The following is a 17242-nucleotide window of genomic DNA, read 5'->3' as shown; positions in this document are numbered from 1 at the left end:
TTAAAAGATCCCTAGCATATGGTGGCCCTGTAAGTCAGCCCCAGAGATACCCACGCTCAAATTCTACTGCCTTGAATAATAATAATTGCCTCTAAAAGTTGCCCCATCATGCGATAATCCAAGGGAAGCACTGTTTCTTGAATATGAAGCCCCACTTGACTTGAGTCTGTTTTCTGACTCGTGGTGGTGGCAAGATGCCATTTTGTTTACACAGCGCGCCGTTTCTCTTGATCGCTGCCCAGGCACTCAGGATGGAGAGGAGCTCTTGTCTGCGCCATTCGGCCCCCGAAGCTGAGGGCGGAGGGGGGCTGGGTACTGCTGTTACACAGAGCAGGTGATGATTCTTAGACTCTGTGCAAGGTCCTTTAGATGTGGCCAACCGTGTGCCTCTCGGTGAGCTCCCGGTGAACTTCTCTGAGCTGATGTGTCAGCAGGGTAGTGGATAGAGTGAACGCAAAATGAAACGCTCTGCAGATGCTCAGCTAAAGGAGACGTGACAGAGAATCTGTTATATAAATTCTAGCACTGCTATGGGGATCTGCATAGCACAGGGAGAGGGGAAATTTGGGAGACTTCTTTTCACCAAAAGAATCTGTTTACACCCATGTGTGGATGGGGACTTAGGTGCTGTTACTGGATCTGCGTTCTCTGGCTTTAAGTTAATTTGGACTTCACCATAGGCCTTAGCCTGGGCTGAACTGGGACGAAGCAATAACGAACTCAGGCCTCCATAGTGCTTCATTAGTTTTCAGAACGGGCCATCAGCATGGCTGGGCTTCTGAACTCCGAGCTCTCCTCTATGCTTGGTAAATGGCTCACCTTTTTCGTTCTTGTTCTCCCAGAAGGGACAGAGAATGACGTTTTCTGTACAGATCTCTTTCCTGCTTTTATTCGTTGCTCTCTTGAAAGAAATTTGTGCGAGCTGACTTTCCAGTTCCTGAGTTGCACTGCTGGTGCTGTGTTTCCTGGAGCCCCTGTGGGTAGTGGCAGCCTGGCCCAGGCAGTGGGCAGTGCACAAGCATCCTTTGGAATCCCAGGCCTCTGTTTTAGCACGTTTTATTTTGTGGGAGAATGTATGTGACCCTGGTGGGAATTTTTAATTTACATGGATGCCTTACGATGACTGTCAAATTAAACTACGCTTTGTGACAAGCTTAAGCCTTTTGGGGCTGTTTTTCAGTGTCACTGTTAGAGACACGTGGAAGAACTGACTTGGTATGTTGTCTTTGTTTTGTCCTGTTCTGGAGTACAGCGGTCAGGGGGTTGGGAGGCTATTTAAAAGCTGCACGGCACAAAGCTGGAGAGGTGGCAAAAATAAAAGGGAGCATTACCTATTGTTACTGCAGCTGACATCAGATCAGCTGTGTGTTTGTGTATGCATGATCAAAGCAGGGAAGTGCTGTCTGGATCTAACTGACTGTTTTGTGACTGAAGAATCTGAGATTTAAGTTAGCGTTTCTGCTCCCATCCCTGTGAGAACACATCAGAGGGCTATTTTCATACAACTTGTTCTCTGAAACACAGAGAAGTGCAGGGTTTGTTGAGTATTAAATATTTTGTTTGTCTTACTTCAGGTACTTTTGCTCCTCCCGTGAGCTGGGAGTGTATTTTTATTTGGAAGAGAAAAGAATTGGAAGCAAGTTTTTGGAGATAAGCCTTCCTTTTGTTGACATAAAATAAATTAATGCTTCAAACAACTTTTATTTTGATGTGTAATAGACTTGAGTTGAATGGCAAATTAGGCTGAGATTAAATAGAAACTATTACTGCCTTATCTATGCTGGGCTCATTTCTTATCTCTTAAAGTAAAATTAGTACAGCAAAACAGTTCTATTTAATCAGATGCCAGGAGATAGGGCTATTCTTATTTTTAAAAATGAAAACTATTACTTTACTTTGCAGCCTTGAGCAGAGTGAAGTGGGGTCTGGCAGTATGAGGTGTGGGGAAACTCTGAATAGCCAAGTGCTTTAATAAAATGGGTTATTGCTGACTTTCTTTTAGCATTTCATTGCCACATGGGCTAATGTAAGTATAATTCCTGTTAGCAACACATATTACTCTGTTAAGCTTATAGAATTTTGTTGCTATGGATTATTACAGGATCCCAGCTGTGCACTCCATTAACCAAGAACAACATCCCAAATATTCTCATTAAACCAAAGTTTTCTCATGGTCTCACACAAAGTGACCTTGGCCGTTGCCCTTTCTGGGTAGCACAGGACTTTGTTTGCCTATACTAAGCTCACTTACTGCGCAGTTCCGTTTCGATCAAGTGCACGTGTGCAGTCTGATCTCCCTGCTTGGATCTGTCCAGAAAGAATGTCATACATTCAGTAGTTATCACGTGACATTTGCTTTCACACATTTTGTTACAGATTGATGACAGCTTAAAGTCGTTACGACCAAAACATCAGACTTGGTGTACTAAAAGCACAGTATGAGATTTATCAAACCACAACCTTCTGATATAAGATTTGTTTTTCTCTTGGGAAGACCCAATTTAAAAGACATTGAATTGTTGAAGATCTGGGAAGATTGTCCTAGATCTTAAGTATATGCACTTCTACTGATGCATAGGGAAGCATCAGCTTCTTGCTTAGTTTTAACTCTGGCACCTTGTGCTGTCCTGCTGTGTGCAGTGGTAGCCAGCATGGAAGTTTGGAGCTGTGCTCTGTCTCCTCTGCCCTGCTGTCTTTATGGAAAAAGACTGAGCCTGTCTTCCCAGTAGCCAAAGAGAGCAGTGTGCTACCAGTCTTGTGTGGTATGGAAGAAGGCTCTGAGTATAAAACCCAAATCTTCTCTCCAAAATCTCCCTTAAGCAGCAGTAGGACATTCTGCACTGTGACTCTGACACAGCAGCAGCCACTGTCAGCTTAGTAGCATTGCAGTGACTAAGCCTGTGCCTTCCTAAGTCTGCTATCAGGATCCAAAGAACTGGAAGAGTTCCTCTCTGTAATTTAGAGGGCTTGTGTGTGTCTCAGTTTCCAAACCACACATACACTCAGATCCTTTTTAGTGGTCTCCCTGACCTTGAACTGCCTGCACTTGAAAATGAATGACAGAGGTGGACAAGAAATTGATTCAATTCCAAAACTGGGGGAAAAAAATCATGAAAATACCATGTCAAAGGATAGCCTTTCTTTGCATGGAAACGAGCTGGCTGTTTCACTGGATGCAAATCCCTCTTAACTCTGAATTTCCATAGCAACTGGACTAGGCCTATTGGCATCTGCTTTTCTGAGGGAAATATAAAGCACCTGCATCAAGTACTCTGAGAAGCAGGCTGACAAAAAGGTAAGTGTTGTGTTGTCTTACAACATTCTAAGATTGTTATCTAGATAGACCCGTGTTTCTGCCTTCAGGAATAGTTTAATCCAGCAGGATTGCCAAGAGGCAACACAGAAAATGGCTGCTTTTCTCCCAGAGGGCTTTGGTCAATAAGGCATCACATTGCCAGCTGTATAATGGATCCATTTGACTGCCTGCTGCCAACGTTGCAGCCACGGCAAGGGAAGCACGTCGGATGTTTCGCAGACCAACATAACTTTTAGGAGACGGAGACAACAGCATGATAAATACAGACCTATGTTTAGCTAGCTCCACGTTCCAGGTAGCATTCACACCATTACAGAAAGCGGTGTGAGCTGTAATTTAACTACATTTATGCAGTTCTGTGATTGCTGTAGCTAAAGAAAGCAGGAACGGTGAAGTCACAGGGCTGAGATCCTCTCTGTTCCTCAAACAGAGGCCCATTTTCCCCAGCAGAGCCCTGTCCGTGTCCGTGCCTTGCAGCTGGGAGCCACAGACAAGGGGCCCTTATTGCCTGCCGTTGTGCTGGTGCCCGAAGGGACACAGCTCTTTGTAGATGACGTTCTTACAGCCCTGTGTGTGCAGCAGGAACGTTTCTGGGTCAGCCCATCCCCGGGCAGCACCGCTCGTGGGGCTGAGTGACGACTTGTGCTCATTTCTGACAAAAACGAACCACAGCAGCGTGCTTTGCGGCTCTCCGGCCGCCTGTGCCCTCAGGTAGGTTGGTGTCACCAGCGGACTGGCACAGCGCTGCTTTTTGGTCAGCGCCGCATCCCCGCGCTGGCTCAGCAGCCTGTTTACATGTCTTTTTCGGCTCACACAAGGACGGAAAGCCCGTGACCGCAGGCAGCGGTAAGGGCGTGCCCTGAGGCGACGGGCAGCAGGACGGCGCAGCCCACACCTCTTCCCGCCGCGCTTCCCTCAGCGCCGCGAGGCGCGCTGGGAACCACCCTGTCCCTCAGGGGCAGGAGGCTGCGGATTGGCGGAACCGGCGTCACGTGCCCGCTTTCCGCCTTCTCATTGGTCCTCGCCTCAATCCGTTACCTCTGGGCTGAGAGGAGAGGGCGGAGGTGTCCGGCGTTGCTCAGGGAACGGCCGCTCCGGGCATGGCGGCGGGGCCTGCCCTGCGGTGAGGGGGCGGGGAGGGCCGCGGGGGCGGGGTTGGGGTTGGGGTTGGTGCGGGGGGAGTGGGCCGAGCTGGGGTGAGGGGCGGCCGTGGGGGCTGCGCGGGGGAGCTGAGGCCTCTTGTTGCCCGTCAGATCGGGGAGCCCCGGGAGCGGCAGCCGGCGCTGAAAGAAAGCGGCGATGGCGTGGCTCGGGGAACTCGGTGGGAACAGTGAGAGAGCCTTTCCCTTCCTGGGCGCTAACGCTTGTGTTTCTTCGTGGTTTCTTGGTTACGACGCTCATTTGCGTTCTAGGGTGATGCTCGGAAACAGAGCCTTGGGAACAGCCGGCAGAACCGCCTGGGATTGCGTTGAAAATGCTGGGAGAGACAAAGCAGCTGACGGCGAGGAGAGAGCTGTACACAGACCCTGCCTTCCCTGCCAGCGACGCCTCCATATTCTTTGATTCCTGCACCCCGCTCGCCCAGTTCAGGGGTGAGATATCGTGGTTGAGACCTCAGGTGAGCTAGAAAAGCCTGTGCTTTTATGTAATTGCTATTCCAGTTTCCTGCTGCAACTTTAGCGTTCGTGGTACCGGTAGAATTTGGAGTATTCTGTTGTAAAAGGAGGGAGAACTGCTGTTTATAAGGGTGGATAGTGATAGGACGAGGGGGGAATCGTTTTAAACTGAGACAGGTGAGGTTTAGGTCAGATATTAGGAGGAAGTTTTTCACACAGAGGGTGGTGACGCACTGGGACAGGTTGCCCAAGGAGGCTGTGGATGCCCCATCCCTGGAGGCATTCAAAGCTAGGCTGGATGTGGCTCTGGGCAGCCTGGTCTGGTGGTTGGCAGCCCTGCACATAGCAGGGGAGCTGAAACTGGATGAGCATTGTGGTCCTTTTCAATCCAGGCCATTGTATGATTCTGTGAAATACATTTCCTTATAGAAATTATGCACGTATCAAGTTGAGCATCCAAATCATTCTCGTTTCTTCAAAATGTTGTTTAATTGTCTTGAAGACAACTAGATTGTAGTGTTTGTATTGATCCCTTTGCTGCTGTTTGAGGAAAAATTGTGCTTTGCTAACAAGAAAGAAAACTTTTTTTGTTGTTATTTCATTTTAATTATTATTGTTTTTATTTTTAGGCTGTTCTTGCCATATTGCCTTTTAACTAATAACTGGGTTTTGGAGTAACCCATGTGTAACCTAAAAAGCGTAGGATCCATTTCCATAATACCTTCAATGTGAATAAAATATTTATGATCCCCTTTCAGTACCTGAAGGGAGGCTGTAAGAAAGAAGGGGAACGGTCTCTTTGGTAGCATCTGTTGTGACAGGACAAGGGGAAGTGGCTTGAAATTAAAAAAGGGGACGTTTACATTGGGAATAAGAAAAAAGTTGTTTCTGATAAGGGTGATGAGGCAGTGGCACAGATTGCACAGAGCTGGTGGTGCTCCATCCCTGGAGATGCCCAAGGTTGGGGTGTCTCCAACGGGGCTCTGAGCACCTGATGGAGCTGTAGGTGTCCCTGTTCAGTGCAGGAGGTTGGACCAGATGGCCTTTAAGGATCCCATCCAGCATCCAAATGGTTCTGAGTATGGAAAAGAATAAGGCTATAAAAACGTAATGAAATGAATTTGCTGCCCTACATCCGGGGTGGTTGTAGAACAGAGATGGAGCTTTTGTTATCAGATACAATTAATGAAGAAAAGATTTTGCAGAGCCCGGTGAGCAGCTTTGTTTTGGATTCCTACTGAGGGCTGATCAGTTAATTCCCAGTGCTTGCAGGTGAGAGAAGAACCATTTTAAAAGCTCAGATTGATTCGTTCAAGACCCTGCATTTGTAGTAATCTCTTCCACTAGCAAGCAATCCGTATTTATTTGCCCTATTTCTATTGTACAAGTTTGGAGATGCTTGGAAATTGGGGTGTGCAGTGCAAAGTGAATGGCATCTGTTCCATCCCAGTTGGTCGAATATCTTGCAAGGAACTGGTGAATTCAGTTGTCTTTCACTTATTGGTGCTTCTGATGCGGTTGCACTCAGTGATGGTATTTGTGCCATAAAATCTAGATGGGAACAAGTTTTTCCTCACATAAACTACCTGTAAAAAGCCACGAGATGGTTGTTGTTATTGCCTGGTTGGGCTGAGAAGAAATGTAAAAGGGAAAAGCTCCGTTGTTTTGAGAGAGGCCTCTGTGCCCTGCAGTTCTCCAAATCATAGACTTCCTTAGACTGTTGTGCAAGGTTCAACTTCAGTTTCCCTTCTTTTAATTGCAGGACATTTGCTCTGCTCCTCGGTTATTTTCAAACAATCCGCAGGATGTGCAGGTGAAGCAAGGAATCCTGGGAGACTGTTGGTTCCTTTGTGCCTGTGTAGCTTTGCAGAAGAGTAAATACCTGCTGAATAAGGTATAGAGAACTTGTTTCGTATTCCAGGATTTTTTTCCTGATTTACATATGTATATTGCTTTGTTTTAATCCCAAGCCCCTATGTGAATGTCACTTCTGTTACACTTAGTTTTACTGCACCATGTCTTTCTTTTTGCATTTATTACAAGGGGTTGATTTTCAGCCTAATTTAAACTAGTTTTCTGTATTGAAACAATAACCATTCATGACTTGTCTTGATTGGAGCTTTTTGTCCTCTAGGTGTTCCCTCCAGGGCAGCCCAGCTGGGCAGATGAGTTGTATCAAGGCCGTTTCACCTGCCACATCTGGCAGTTTGGACACTGGGTGGAAGTAACCATTGATGATCGTTTGCCTTGCCTTGGTGGGAAACTCTGTTTCTCCCAATGTCAAACAGAAGATTTGTTTTGGCTTCCGCTATTGGAAAAAGCCTATGCAAAGTATGTGAGCCCTGTTATTGAGGGAAATGAAGGGAGGTGGAATATTCTGTCTTCCTTTTTGCTTGCTTCAACGTCTGACTTGGCATAGTCATAATTGTGGGCATAGATCTCTATGTAAATCGATGCAAAGGATAATGGTTGCCAGTTTTTCCTATACGTGGGGAAATGTAGGAAAACATTCTGACGTCAAAACATACCAAAGAACCTGGAGAGAGGATGGTGTGACTGCCAGCAGAGGGCAGAAAAAGCCTTTAAGTGTGGTTTCTTCACACCTTGTGCAGAGTGAACGAAATTAAATCATTTTAATCCTCTTCCTAGAGGAGGAAGAGGAACAAACGTTAATATGCAGTAAGCAGTTATTACACTGTGAAAGCTGATGTGCAAATAAGGTACAAACATCAAGGCAGAAGCAGTTTCTATATAGGAAGGAATGAATTGTAACCTATCAGATTGTTTGATGGGTTGGTTAGTTGTTCTTTAGATTATTTGTTCTGTAAAGTAAATTGTGGATTTTCTCTTGCTTACCTGGGGATGGGCAGGATAGGAAGGACACAGGAGCTTTGTTTCCTTTGTTCTGCTGTTTGTAGAAACATTTTCTGTGTGTGTTTTCCCATAGGGTGCATGGATCTTATGAGCAGCTGTGGGCAGGACAGGTGGCAGATGCTTTGGTGGATCTGACCGGAGGCATTGCTGAAAGATGGGCCTTGAAAGACCCTGCAAGAAACACAGGGAAAGAGAAGTCTGGCATGGTTTTGAAGAAAGAAGTGTTTAGGAGATTAATGGTTTTGAAAGAGCAGTGTGTGATAAGCTGCTCAGTCCTCAATTCCAGACAAGGTAACAGTAGAGTTCATTTAAAACAAATGGTGACTTGGTGTTGCTCTGAGCACGAGGCAGCCAGCCATTGCATACTGCTGACTGCTGTGTTGTGTGAGCTGCGTGGTGTGATTTTGTGTAACCTTGGGTAAAGAAGGATTTAAAGATGTTGGTACGTTCAGGATGGACAGGCTTTTTGGGAGGTGCTTTTGATGTTAGATGCGTGGGAAGCTGGTAAGGTTCATTCTCAGAGCAAATAACAGAAAAATCACCCAAAGCCAACCCCCAAAATAGAAAGAATCACTGAGGGTTTGTAGATACTTGAGATGAACAGGGAGTTAATATGCTTTGAAGTTTTTATCTGTGTTATTTCTATGTGATTGCACATTTTTTTTTAATGCTGTTTTAATACTGATCCAATAAACAATTTCTTTGTTTCGCTCTCTCACAGAATGATTTAAAGTCTGTCTTTGTGAAATGATGGTCTGGATTCTTGTACGTACATTCTAATTCTAGGTTGTTGTTATTATCTCTCCTATCCAGGTGCAAGTGAGCTAGGAGAATTTCATGCTTTTATAGTGACAGACATGTTGAATCTTTCTGAAGTGTCAGGCAAGGAAATCATCCTCCTACGAATACGAAATCCCTGGGGAAGGCGGTGCTGGAGAGGTCCCTGGTGTGAGGGGTGAGTAGGTTTGTTCTGCTTGTCTGCTTTTTCTATTTATGCAGGTTAACACGAATAGGAGAAACTAGAATTGATGCCAAGTAGATACGAAGAGAGATGTTTTAAAGGAAGTGCAGAATTATCGTTAATAATTCAGATGGCAAAATAGCCTGCAGGTAGTTAGGAGGAAAGGACAGGCCCTAGGAGCTTATCTTGGGAAGTGTTAGAATATTCAGACTGCTGTTTGTTTGTGCACTTGGAAATGTTACGACTCGCACTTTGATGATGCATCTCACTGCCCAGCAGGTTGTATCCAGGAAGCGTTCTAGGCAAGTCTTTGACACTAAAATGAAGAAACCTCCTTCTGTTGTCCTGCTGTGCGAATCTGCTACAAAGAACAAAAGATTGTTATAGAATTTTTATTGTGTGAAGAGCTGTGTTTTGACTCTTGTCTTTTGTGTAGTGGTGAAGGATGGAGCCAGCTGGATCCCATGGTTGCCTCTGAACTCCTCTCACAGATCCAAGAGGGAGAATTCTGGGTTGATGAAGAGGAATTTTTCAGAGAATTTGATGAGATTACTGTGGGCTTTCCAGTGAATGAGGAAGGACAACTGCAGAGCCTCTATACAGGTGTGGTACAAAAAACCATCTTTCTTGTATGGATAGTATTAAATCAATGGGAAGGAGTGATTTGAATGGCAAATAGCTGCAAGTAGACTGTAATTTCTCTGTATCAGTCTTTCCCTCTCTTCTATACTGTAGGCTTTTTCTGTCTCTGCTTCTGGGAAGGATAGAGGGGTGAGTGAGAGGAAACTGAAGATCTTTAGAGGAGGCTCTGATACTCTTCTGAGCTCTAGATACCTACTAGTTTGTTGAGAGATGAGCATTCTCTAGATGGCTGTTGTTCTGCAGAGCTTTGAGGTTCTTTTTTTCTTAGTAAGATACAAACATCAGATTCCTGAAAGCAGTTTTTTGTTACTTGTAGAAGTCATGTCAGTCTGCCATTACCAGTCATGACATTCATTTCCATTTTTCTCAAAACTTTGTTCGTAAGTGTCTGCGGAGAGAAAGCATCAAGGCTACCACACCATGTTTTTTGGGGCTGGGAAATCTCTGCCATGTATTTGTTGGATAAAATAAATGACCTCTGGTGTCTGAAGTTTGCACCGTGTTTTTCTTTCTTTGTTAGAGAAAGTGCTGTATCACTCTCGGAATCTTTTTGGATCCTGGGTGAGAGGCCAGACTGCAGGTGGCTGCCGAAACAACAGCAGCTTCCCCACCAACCCTAAGTTCTGGCTGAGAGTCTGTGAGAAGAGCGAGGTGTGCATTGCTCTGCTGCAGAAACACAGAAAATACAGCGCTGACTGGGCTGGAAGAATTAAAAATCTGACTCGCTTAGTAGATGAAAATCTGTCTTTGACTGAAGGCATTCAAGAGAAGAAATATCAGGCTGTGGGATTGCATGTCTGGAAGGTAATTTGGAAGCCACATATTTCTCTTGCAAGTAGAAGTCTTAAGACATTATTGAAACATCTGACTAAAATAATTCGTTTCTTACAACAGTGATATAATTCCACTGATTAAACGTTTTCCACCTCTGATTCATGTCCTGAAATGTCACAAAGTTACAGTCTGTACAGCCTAGGTATGAACCAGCACTTGATTCTACTCTGAGTGCCATACAGTGGAACGTTGGGAATCGTTCCAAAGTAGTGAATGACATTTCAGGCTGATCACTTAATGGCTGTTCCAAATTTTACTTCTGAATATTAATGCTTTCTGTTCGTCTTTGATAATCAGCTCGCCTGCTGATGCTCTCTTCCTTGTTTCATTCTGTAAATGCAGGTGTGTCTAAACAGTATTTGATTGCTTTTATTACAAGCTGCTCATTTTTCCTAAACCACCGTGCACCGTTATGCATCTGTTCTAGGTGGAGAAGAAACGATTTAACCTTCCAAAGACCCTCTCTGCTCCTCCAGTTGTAGGTACCGTCTGCCATTCCTATGACAGAGAAGTGCATGTGTGCTGCGACCTTTCTCCTGGGTACTATCTTGTTGTTCCCAGCACTTTCCTGAAAGATGCTGTAGGGCATTTCTTGCTACGTGTATTTTCTACAGGAAGAATCTCTCTCAGGTATGTTTAAAAAGAAGGAGGAAACTTCTTGTGGGTACGAATAGATGCATGGAGATATGTTTGCACAGTATGAAAATGTTCAAAGTGTTTCTGAACAGTTGTGCACGATACCAAATTATAGTATAGTTTTCTCTTTGGTTTTTGGGTGAAAAAACATTCTTCCATCTCCTTGGTTTTTGGATGAAGCAGCTCTTATGTGTTATGACTAATTGTTTAAAGTATCACGCATCAGAAGTAATGAGATGAGCAGTGTCCTGATCTTTGTTAATGTTGGGAAAAATGCAGGTGTTCCACAGAAGTTATCTTACCACAGTGGATGATGGAAAAGAGCTGTATGTTATCACGTATAGTGGAAAAGATGTTGGCACACATACTGACAGATTGCCAGGTGTACAGCACCTTTCAGAGTGAGCAATACAGTTCCAAATGCAAGTGCAGAATCTGCAGTGGACTCAGGTGACATGGTACTTATAGCCCATCTTTGCGAGGCCAGGTGTGAAAAACAGCACTGACATCAGTGCTGACTTGCTTAGTTGAATGAAGGGTTGTGTCTTGAGTCAAGGCATTCAACCCAGACAGCACTGTGGAGTATGCAAAAATACTTGTAAGCATGACTCCGTGTTGTGTCCTATTTGATCTTCCCTCGTAGCTTGTGATAGAAATTAAGTCTTTTGTAATGAACTTGAAAAAGCATTTTTTTCTGTATAACAGTGCTTGCTGATCCAATGTGAGACATCAGCAACGTCAGTTCACTAGCTTTAGATCACTTACATACTTTTCCCTTAGCTGTAGCAGATATCTCAACACTTTAAAGTCAGTTACTCACGAGCAAGTCTGCCTTGGTGCCCACACACCTAAAATAAATGCATGTGGAGACATGATGATTGAGTTGTGTGGTGTCAGCAAAGTTGTATCTTCTTCCAGTAAACCTGAAAAAATATGGGCATGTCTAATTGCTCGTGCCTGATAAGCATGGAGGCAGAATGTACCACTGACAAGGTGTTTAAAAGCTATTCATGTTGTTTTTGATACTCTGATTGTGCACTGACAGCTCCTATGCTCTTGGACAGAAGCTGGCGAGTCACACTGTGAAGTCAGATCATTTACTCTGTAGAATTTGGAGGCAAAATGTCATTAAGCATTAGGCTGAATAAAGACCTGCAAAACAGTGAGGCTAATTTGGCCAATTTTTGGGAGTAAGACATGGGCTTGTGTTGGCAATGTATTTTTCTGAATGAACAGCACCTGCAGAGCACTGCAGGACAAATGTTGTCCTCTCGTCTACTGCTGCTAAGTCTGAAACAGGCGTTGGATGTGAGTTGAAATGACAATCATAGAATATCAGAACAGCTGTTGTGTTCTTAAGTGAATGGAGGAGTGGGGATAACTTCAACTATGCCATCTGTCCTTATGCTGAAATATTGATTTGGATGCTGTGGGGCTGGTGTTAATAATAAATGCCAAGTGATGCTGGGCTAGATTGAAATAGGTATTAATGCTGCAGTGATCAGGTCAGCAGGTGAATGGTAGGTTCTGACTGAAGATGTGGTAGATGTACAAGCAGACAACGCAGTGCGTGCTTTGGACTCTGTTCCTGTGAGTTTATGCAATACTGATTTGTTTCTGTGAGCTGGTTTTCTAGTTTTGTGAAATCACACGTATTCTGTTGCATTTTGTTTTCTTTCTTGTGTTTGACAGTGAGATAAAACCACCACCCCCAGATGCTGCTCTCACTGAAGAACTCCCAGTAGGTGAATGGGAAACGCTGCAGCTGGAAGGATGCTGGAAAAATGGGCAAAGTGCTGGAGGCAGCAGGAACTTCCCCTCCTTCCATATCAATCCCTGCTTTCCCCTTTCCATTCCTGCAGGACCAGGAAAAAGCAGTGTGAAAATCACCCTCCGTCAGCACTGCCAAGACAGCAAGTGTCGTCCAATAGGTTTTCATATCTTCCAGGTGAGACTTGTTTGCCAGGTGCAGGCTTAGGAGAGTGAACTCGGAGTGAGTCAGTGACACAGATGAAAAATTGGTGTGTGAAACAGATAAAGTGTGCTCTTTCATTTTTTTCCTATGGCACTCAGCTGGCTTTATTCTCAGAGAATGTTTCCTCTGTAGTTCTGTACATAAGAGGGAGCATTTGGAGCAGAATACGTGCAGAACACATCTTACTGTGCTGCATCAGGTACATCTGTGTTTGAAGATCATTCTTTTTTTTTTTTTTTTTTTTTTGTAGGTACCTAACAGCAGTTGGAAGCCAAACACTTCCTCTTTTCTGCACTTGGAGCCACTGGTGAGCTGTGTACCTCACTGCTATTCACAGGAAGTAAGCAGACTGTGCAGGCTTCCTGCTGGAAGTTATGTAATTATCCCATCTACGTACCTGCCCAACACAGAAGGCAGTTTTACAGTGATCATAGCAACCAAAATAGACAGGTAAAAATTCGCTGCTTTCTGTTTGGGTCTGCAGTAATTTTTAGTATGCAGGATGTTCAGAAACTGTAACTGTAGGTACTGTCACTCTTGGTAGAGGAATCTTCACTTTTCCTTTTGTCTTTGTAGCAAGCACTGCTTACCATCTCTGACCATGTTGTAAGAACGACTGAGGTAGCAGTGTGGTTGTTAATCTTCTTGCATCAGTTGCTGAACAACAGATGTGTAGGTTCAGAGAATATGTGCTGACATGACTCCTTGTCACCTATCTGCAGCTACTTGGATTTATGCTGAAAGCTTAGTAAGCTTTCTAACAAACAACATTTGTTTGTGGATGAGAAGCTGCAGCGAGTTCTTACATCTTGCTGAGTGATAGCAGGTCTGACTCAAAGTTTGTAGATTTGATAAGATTGTGGTAAAGATTCCAGTGGATAAGGATGTGGATCCAAGCCCGGTGTAACAGTTGATGGTTACAAACCCCCCTGTGCTTTGTGCAGAAGTGTAAATGTACTTTTGGTTTTCAACAGGAAACGCATTCACAGCAGAGAGACGCTTGGACAAGTACTGCAAGAAGTAGGTGATCCAATTTTAATTTGTCCTAATGGGGACACAGGCATTATCAAAGTTTATGTATTAGATAATATTTGAGAGCCACACATCAGTGGACTGGATTTTGAATGTTCTCATTTACTTGCTGCAAACTGATAATCAAATCAAGCAGTTACTCTTCTCTTTGTTTCTCTAGCAGAGTAGCAGTAGTTAGCAGCTTTATCTTTGCTTTCTGCTCATATATGTGGAAGTTTATGTATGACTGTTTTATAAAGCCATTATTTACTCCTTGAAGGCCTTCCCCAGTGTGCATCTGTGCCACGGTGTCTGTGAGAAACAGGGCTGTCAGTGAGGAGTAACTGGTTGGATTTGACCTTTGCATTTGCTTTCACAAGTGTAATCACTTGTAATGCATTTTCATGTGATTTGTTTCTTTGTGTTACCATAGATCTACTAGATTTAATTAAATATCATTATCTTCCTTCACCTTGTTGGCTTTGATACTAATACTAATACCTTGGATGCCCAATTCAGAAATTCTAATGGTAGCATATTATTGGAAAAACTAGAGAAAATACAGCAAGAAGGACAAGGGGCAGCCCAGAGATTACCTTGCACCACAGTAGTTTAATTCCTTGTTGGTTTCCTCACAGCCTGCATGTCCCTTCTTGGCATGCTGACTTCTCTATTAAGAACTAATACCACATATTTAACATTTTGATGACTGTATTTTGCTTAATTAGGTACGTATATATTATTCTTGAAGGGGTGGATGCAAGTGCTGAGTTCCTACTGCATACAGAGTTTTAACTGAGTGAGAGAAGAACTTTGAGTGTGTTTTTTTTAACCAACTCTTTAATTTACCTGATGTGTTTGGTGGATCAGAGCATGCTCTGGGTAATACTCTGCTTATTACTTGAGATCACAACCATCTAGATACTCATTCTATCTCTCTGTGAAGCTTTGATTAAAAAGAAGTCTTAAGAAAAACTCCTGGCTTGCTAGTTGTCTTGAATTAGGTCATGCTGACCAGTGGTTACATTTTGTCCTTAAAACCACACAAACAGTATGGATTTTGTGTGCTTCACTGCAGTAAAGATCAGCATGTACTTTCCTGTTGGCAATTGCTAAGTTAATATCTAGGAGGTGAAGTATGTGCTGAAGTTCTTCATTACTGTTGTTTTGGGAAAACAAGATTGCGAGGCCATTGTTACAGAGGGGATGTATTTCAAGATGTGTTTTTTGGGTATTCCTTGAAAATGGAGGGACTTAGGCAAAGAGTGCTCCCAGCACCAAGGGAACTAAGAGTGTAGATTCTTCAGGGCTTCAAGACGTGAAAAAATGGGATATAAGTGGCAGTTGTAGTTTCCTCAGCAGTGGTAGAAGTGAAATGTCCGAATCCAAGATCCCCCCAGAGCTTTTTCTAAAGCCTGGATTTTAAATCACGTGGTTTTTTCAGAGCTGTAACCTCTGTAGGATGTGGGCAGTCTGCCTTATTGAGAACTTGGGCTGCTGATTCCTGTGGTGCGTCAGAACAGAGCTGAATGCTGGTGTATTTCTTGTGTTTGTGTGATTTCTGATTACTGACATTATGGGATTTACAAGTTCTTACTTTATTAAGATGTTTCGCAGTCAGAACCAGCTCTTAGTCCTTTTTTTTAAATCTGTGTTTTTCTGTTTTACTTCAGTTCCTTAGGAATTTCCTTTTTCATTTAATAACTTTTTTTTTCTGCCTTGATCATTCTCTTGTAGGTTTCATTTACAACTGTGATGAAAATGTGATCTGGAACCCTCGTGCTGACATTTTGAGACTCATGGGAAAGCTGAGGAACACTCAGTTCTTGCTGGTTTTGGTTTGGAACAGGGTAAAGAGAAGAAATTTATAGCCCAGTTGTTTTTCCACTGGTAACAACTGTCAGGTCTGCAGCAACTTTTCTGTACAAATACCTCCTTTATGGTGTGCACTGTAAGCATATGTTCTTCCCACGTGTTTTAGAACCAGCACTGTACAACAGATCTTCATCATGTACCTCAGTTCCTCCTCACAAATACAGGTGAAGAATATGTGCATGTTTTCATTCGAGGTGCATTTTTAGAAGAAAACCAGGAAATTCAAGTGCATACTGGAATAATATTGTGGGGAAAAAAACTCAATCAGGAGACCAAAGGGTGAACACAGCAGAAGTAAACTGGAATCTTTTTCTCATGTAGGACATACCTCAAGAACCATCAGAATAAACTGGAATAGAGCAAGTCCAAGCTTGTATCCTACACTGCCAGTCATACTGCAGAGCACTTTTCTGTGGGCCCTTGGCTGCACCGTGCGAGTGGTAGGGTGAAAAGAGATTTTTGTTGTGAGTTTTCCTTTGATGAATCCCACAGAAGATGGAGATAAGACTTGAAAACTTCTATGAACTGCCACGTCAGAGTGCTTTCATAAATCTGTGAGAATGCGTTTTATGCCAGGTACCCCCTGCCCTCACTGCAGGAAATCTGAAGGTTGAGAGATTTTTTTTTTTTTCTTCTTGATTTCTGTTAGAAAGTATTTGTAAATCAAGGAGGATTTTTTTAGATGTTATATTTTCCTCAATAAAATTGGAGTAATGTTTAAGAGTTTTCAATGTCTTTTATTAAAAAGGTAGAAAGTATCTGCGGATGTCAAGTCTTCATTTATTCTGCAGTAGCAAACTTTACAGCACGTTAAAGCCCTGGGGTTCTCACCAAGTGGGTGGTGGTAATTGGAAATGTTAGAGAGGAGAATGAAGTTTTCCTTTAGCTTTATGTCTGTGAAATAAGTGACTCCACTTTTGCTTTTAATGACATCCTAATATAACTTATGTTTGTCCCTACTGAACTTGGAAAACTGAGCATTTAGGATGATCACCATTGAATTTTAAGTGTCCACACTTTCCACATTTGTTGTGGAAGTGTGGGACAACAAGAGAAGGCTGTAGGTAACAGATGTCTACTGTGCTGGCTTTGACAAATACTGGTATCTTTTCTTGAAAGGCTGTTATTTTCTTCGAAGAGCAAATTATTGGGTGCTGTAATGGTGATATTAAGCATAAGGAAAGTTCAGTAAAAATGCAGGTAACACCTGCATCTGAGAGCAGTGATAAAATAGAGATCAGATATAGGAAGTAGGACAGAATTAGGTGTGGGTATTTCCAGATGGAATGTGACTGTAAGAGCAACATTGATGCATATGTGAAGCTGACAGCTATATGAAGTGTTTCCAGGGAGTGGGAAAGGAAGAGGAGTCAAAACAGGGGTTGTGTGCCCTGGAACCTTCTGCCCGAGGAAGCAAGGAAACACCTGTGAGCAGAGAGGAGTAACTGCTGAAGCAAATGGTGTTTGCAGGCATCCTTGCTGTGTTGGACCAGTTGTGCCAT

The 17242-nt window shown here is 43.4% G+C and overlaps 1 protein-coding gene across 1 annotated transcript; it reads left to right on the top strand.

Annotated features, from left to right (window-relative positions):
• Positions 1-4790: 4790 nt before the first annotated feature.
• On the top strand, positions 4791-16023 carry CAPN10 (calpain 10; the record flags this gene model as incomplete). Its single annotated transcript, XM_079539946.1, has 12 exons — positions 4791-4934; positions 6695-6826; positions 7067-7263; positions 7880-8097; positions 8620-8761; positions 9204-9370; positions 9930-10213; positions 10671-10873; positions 12572-12827; positions 13105-13304; positions 13829-13874; positions 15847-16023. The coding sequence occupies 12 exons, from the start codon at positions 4791-4793 to the stop codon at positions 16021-16023; spliced, it is 2166 nt and encodes a 721-aa protein (XP_079396072.1).
• Positions 16024-17242: the final 1219 nt, after the last annotated feature.

The sequence above is a fragment of the Tetrao urogallus genome (assembly GCF_951394365.1).
Source record: "Tetrao urogallus genome assembly, chromosome: 9".
Taxonomy (NCBI): domain Eukaryota; kingdom Metazoa; phylum Chordata; class Aves; order Galliformes; family Phasianidae; genus Tetrao; species Tetrao urogallus.
This window is presented reverse-complemented; position numbering and strand designations above follow the sequence as displayed.